Source organism: Branchiostoma belcheri, unplaced genomic scaffold, assembly GCF_001625305.1.
Source record: "Branchiostoma belcheri isolate BF01 breed outbred unplaced genomic scaffold, Haploidv18h27 scaffold64, whole genome shotgun sequence".
NCBI classification, from domain to species: Eukaryota; Metazoa; Chordata; class Leptocardii; order Amphioxiformes; family Branchiostomatidae; genus Branchiostoma; species Branchiostoma belcheri.
The window spans coordinates 414,393-419,880 of record NW_017804287.1 but is presented as its reverse complement, the minus strand read 5'-3'; the positions used below and the strand labels follow the sequence as shown (position 1 = coordinate 419,880).

At 42.0% G+C, this 5,488-nt stretch overlaps 1 protein-coding gene across 1 annotated transcript in view; it reads left to right on the top strand.

Annotated features, from left to right (window-relative positions):
• LOC109483452 overlaps positions 1-5,175 on the top strand; it is an 8,042-nt gene extending 2,867 nt beyond the window's left edge. The window contains exons 2-10 of the mRNA XM_019786490.1: positions 80-167; positions 432-515; positions 885-962; positions 2,014-2,436; positions 2,721-3,137; positions 3,463-3,527; positions 3,743-3,908; positions 4,242-4,300; positions 4,627-5,175. Coding sequence (XP_019642049.1) covers positions 107-167; positions 432-515; positions 885-962; positions 2,014-2,436; positions 2,721-3,137; positions 3,463-3,527; positions 3,743-3,908; positions 4,242-4,297 — 1,350 coding nt within the window. The 5' untranslated portion in view covers positions 80-106 and the 3' untranslated portion in view covers positions 4,298-4,300; positions 4,627-5,175. The remainder of the gene's footprint in view (positions 1-79; positions 168-431; positions 516-884; positions 963-2,013; positions 2,437-2,720; positions 3,138-3,462; positions 3,528-3,742; positions 3,909-4,241; positions 4,301-4,626) is intronic.
• The last annotated feature ends 313 nt before the right edge of the window (positions 5,176-5,488 follow it).

Below are 5,488 nucleotides of genomic sequence, written 5' to 3'. Positions count from 1 at the left end.
TTTTATGTACAGAAAGATACGAATGCGTTTCAAAGACATAGCTTCTTTGTAACCCACTGAAATTTTGTCTTAAATACAGAGTAACTGGACAGGACAAAGGCTGAAGATGACCCGTCACTTTGAGTTTGTCCTGGCACTGGCAATCCTGGCTGGAGTAGTGTATCCAGGTAAGCATTCCATGATATGTACAGAATCAATGAAAGGGGGAATTTGCTGTTTGCATTTATAACTTTTACCTCTTTTCACTGAGGTCATTCCATACTTGATAAAAGTAGTATAACGCGAAATTCGTTGTATTAAGTGGAGGAACGATGAAGGGGGTGACAGAAAAATCAGCCCAGTCAGTGCGGATCGCCAAGTCAACCCAAGATGAAGGCATATTACTAGTAGTTTAAATCTGATTTTATTTCATATTTCATTTGTATCACAAGCCAAGAGCCAGGACCAACAGCTGACTGATGAAGATGCCTCACCTGACATTGAGGAAGCGGAGATGTTACTTGAAGAGCTGGAAGGTAGAGAGACGTTTGTCTTCGTCTTTGCATTTACATGTATTTTACCTCTAAAAAAACACCGTTGCACCATAATCTCGTATCATAAAAGCAACTCATGCCAAACTTGAAAAATATATAATCAAGAAAGAAAGAGGAAGTCACAATTGTTGTCTTTCAGTTAGTAACAAAAAAGGGTGGTCTTATAGATAGAAATGGAAGATGTTTTTATCGAACCTTTCATTTTGGTTGACTTCGTTTGTCTTATATTGTAGAGGAAATAAACTGTGTCATAATATTTGCGTACTTTAGTAGAGCTTTGCTTTTTAACTACTAAAAGTGTTTCATTGTTTGCCTCACAATTGTACACAGTATTTTAATTTGTCAACACAGATTTGGTGGAGAAAGAAGTGATGGCCGACAACAACGGTTATGACATAGCAGAACTTTTCGGCAAAAGGCATTTCCTTGGTGAGCGTAGAATATGTGATAATTACATTATTACAAGTACCTCCATGAAACATACCAGGTATTGTTATATTTCAGTCCATACCATGGTATGGATGAAATATATTGTGTTCTCTGGTGTTTCTTCTTCTCCTCCTTCTCCTCCTCCTGCCAAACAGTCAAAGGTATTCAACTCCGCCATCATTCAGCCAAATGACTTGAAATTTGGCATGGAGGTAGAGTGGGTCAATACCCCCAGGCGTTTGTTTCATTTTTTTGATACATGCCTTTGAAAAATTTTTATGAAGGTTTTTTTGGGCATTTTTCGCCAAAAAATGGATTTTTGGATCCTGAGCCCTGGTTTTACAACCAAATGATCTGAAATTCGGTATAAGGGTACCTTGAACATGTGTCTACAGAATAGCAGTCACATATTTGGCATACACCACTTCCAAATGACTCATTTGGAGGACTTTAATGGCTATTTTCAGCAAAAAAAGGGGGCCAAAAGTGCTGTACCCGTTCCAAGTTCTATCTAAAGAATGGCCGGTTCCATCCATGGAACACGTGTTCCATTGCGGGTTACCTGAGGTCACATTGCACGTAAGTCATGCGGAATGACCCACACATTCAATTTTATGTGCCTAAGACCTTCAAAATGTATCAAATCTCATCATTGTTAGTATTTGCATACCTGTAATAAGACTAGTAAAGCTTTCGAGATTCAATGTGCTTGATCTTGCATCTTTGTTCTCAATTACATACCTACTACTACTACTGTATATAATTCATTTATTTGAGAATCTTTGCCAGTTTTACACTGGGGTAAGTTTGGAATAGTCCACTTTTGCGTGGGAGGGAGATGGACTGAAATATGCTGTATTTGCTCCCAAGCAAATGTCGGCCTCTCTAGTTTTCGATGTGTCTGTATGCGTGTCTCTGTGCGTGTCTGTGTGTGTATGTGTGTGTGTGTGTTTGTGTGCCCGCACATTTATCTATCTATCTATCCCCCTGTCCCTCTCTCTACCTCTTTATATTTATCTATATAATATTTAATTCAAGAACTTCTTTTCAGTTCACAGCCCAAACCTTGCATTAGGGAGACCTACGTTTCAATGTAGCGTAGGATGGGGAGGTGCCTCGGCTCGAGCTGTGGACGGAAAGAGGAGTCCTTACTGGGCTCACAGTTCCTGCACACACACGAACGAAGAAAACGACCCATGGTGGTACGTCGATTTGGGACGCGTAGTCACTGTGGACCACGTCACCATCGTCAACCGCCGAGACTGCTGCAGTGAAAGGATCACACCCTTCAACGTCCACGTCGGGTACAGCACCAACGTGGCCAGCAACCCGAGGTGTGGCGGGCATCACCACTTCCCTCCGACTGAGACCGAGCATAATGTCCACTGCGGCGGGTTGAGGGGCAGGTACGTGGGCATCAGGCTGCCAGGGAAGAAGCGAGTCCTGACGCTGTGCGAGGTGGAGGTATATGCATGTAAGTACCGTACTGTACTATACCATCTCATATCCATGCCAGGCTCGACCCTTGTACAGAGAATGACCATACGATCATATTTGTGTCTCGTCCAAACTTGCTGTGTGGCAGTTTAAAAGGTTGTGAACATGATTCAGGGGGCCACCTGAATGCTGTGCAGAACAAATTATTCTACTTAGTAGCAGGTGGGGGGGAGTTTCTTTCAGCAAGGACAAAGCTTCCAAAGAAAGGAATAAATGATAGTAGTTTTTTGTTTCTTTAATATTATCCTGTTTTACTCTCAGCTCCAAACCTAGCGTTGGGAAAACCAACTTTCCAGTCAAATGTCGCATATAACGGGTTTGCCCCCCGAGCGACTGACGGATGCAGGGACCCGAACTGGGGTAGCCAGTGCTGCACCCACACTCCAGCGGAGGCGAACCCTTGGCTGCAAGTGGACCTCGGAAGGTCGTACAGAGTCCAGTGGGTGATCATCATGAACCGTGCGGACTGCTGCCGAGAGCGACTCACCCCCTTCAACATCCACATTGGAAACAATGCGCGTGTAGAGTACAACCCTCGCTGCGGCGGACATCACACCATGCCCGCTGGTAGGAACAAGGATGCCATCAACTGCAACGGACTGACAGGACGATATGTGGGGATCCGACTGCCCGGCTATGGCCGTATCCTGACAGTCTGTGAGATAGAAGTCTACACAGGTATGTAAAGCAAACTTTCTCTTCAGTTCCTTTTTTTTGTCATTATGACTCTTTCAAGTAAAAAACTTCTATGCTGGATACTCTACTAGCTGGGGGCTATTGGGAGTTGATAGGTCTGTTCTAACAGGGGTCAGCGATTTGTTGGAACGTGATGTGATCAAAACATGCAATATTTGTAAGGTGATGCATAAGTAAACCCCTTCCTGTCAGGTTCTGCTACTTTAATGAAAATCATTTCAAATTTTGGGAAAGTCGAAAAGAGGCGAAAGAGAGAGAGATAAACACTGACGGACAAACAAACATCAAACATTAATTTTTTTTCTAGGTACGCTGACAAAGAGGACATCTGAAGTGCGGGAGACCGAGGGAAAGGGCTGTGGAGAACATGAGGTTAGGCCAGTTGGTCTCTCTCTCTCTGTCTCTCTCTCTCTCTCTCTCTCTCTCTCTGTGTGTCTGTCTCTCCTCTCTCTCTCTCTGTCTCTCCCTTAAGTACTGTCTCCTGGATTTAATTCCATGACTGTGTAATGTTTTCATTTTTACTCAAACCCTTAAAATCCGCTGTTGCCAGCTCAATTCCTGTCCATGATATTGATGCTTACCTACAGGAGGGGCAAAGCTGGGTGGGTGATGAGGAGGAACACAACTGCAACTGTGACGCCGGCGAAGAGTTCTGCTACAAGGTAGTGTGTGGGGATGATGGAGAAAAGAAACCCATCAAGGGCGAAGAAGGGATGTGGACCTGCGAGGAGACTGAAGAGACCGAGGAAACCGGTAATTCAAGATTTAGAACGATTCTTTAAACTATTACAAAACATATGTGGATAAGCAAATGCCATTAGAGCTTTCTATGAAGTTTTACTGTGATTCTACAAACTATTACGGAAAGTAGTGGATAGGAAAATATCAGAGCCCCTTCAAACTTCCACTACCAAAGATGTTTGTTACTGTTAAGCACAGGTTATGGTGTTACGTAATTAGAAGAAGAAGTTAAGTTAGAGTAATATTATTAGTTGATAGTTCATAGATTTATTTGAAACCTTCCTTGCAGGTACGTGCTCAGTGATAAAAATTAATTTAGTATATTGTACGTCTTTTGTTTTCCAGCACGGGAGATCCTGGAGGAAACCATGGAGAATCTGATGGAGGACTACAAGGAATAACTGGTGAGTGGGGGTCGGTAGAAGCACGGTTAAATAGTTGTTTCAAGCCTTGCCTGTTGATAATACACGTTTCTGTAATGGTTATGATTTTCAAGTAGATTTGGACATGTCCAATATCTAAAGTACTGTATTTAGCATCAAGTTTTTAATCAAGCTTATACCTTGTTGAAGCACATATCATCAGTAGGCTACAGCAGACGGCAATGCCATGTCAAGAGCCGCGGCAGAGTAGTTAGTAAAAGTTTTGGTTTGTTAGCAATGCTATATAGCTACCACTCTTGAATTATCCATTCTTAGACCACTATTGTTGTTTCTTCTCTATACTGTAGGCTGGAGTTGTGAAGATCTGGCCAAGAAACTGATGGACATGGAAGTCAACTCGGCGTGACTTTCTTTTCACACGTTCATAGCTTATTCGTTGTTGGAATCTATCTAGTTTGTACCTCTCTTACAGCATTTTAGATATGGACTCTATTTGCAACTCTTTGGCTTATGTCAAATCTATTTTTCTTTTAGCAGTCGAGATCTTCTTTCCTTCCTCCCTTTTGAACTATGGTCTTCTTTTCTGATTTCCTAAATTAGAGTCTATTCCTTTGGTGCCAGCTGTGCATCTTATTCTCTATTTGATGACAACTGTACCTCTACTGCCGAGGTGCGATGTTACAACACAGACAATGTATGCTCATAAGCAGATCTTATAAATTAGTTAGCGGTGTTGACAGCAGTGAGGTTGAAAGGAACGTTCTTTTTTCAAACAAAAGGAAACGTTGGTTTAGATCCGTAGTGAAGGTCCCGGACTAAAGACGTCATCTAGAAAGAGTACATGTCTTAACATGTGAGTTTCGTGGTGCACATGCTAAAGAAATTACAAACTATTTTGAAATATCAAATCATTAAATATCTTTTAAATGAACATGTGTAGAAGGTTAGCTAACTCTTGGTCAACATAATAACCATTTCAGACTATATTGTTGATGTGACTTTCCTTTCAACAGCCAATGGAAAGCTGGCATCTTATTTGAAAATGATATTGAATGGGGCTACAGTGACATGCCATTTGACAAGCAATCCTAACTTGTCTTAGACTAGCATCACACAAAACTCTCCCATAAGACAGGACAAGCTTGAGCGAGAAAAGGATTGAGAGGGGCAATGATCTGTTGTCGGTACAAAAAAACAACAACAAAAAAA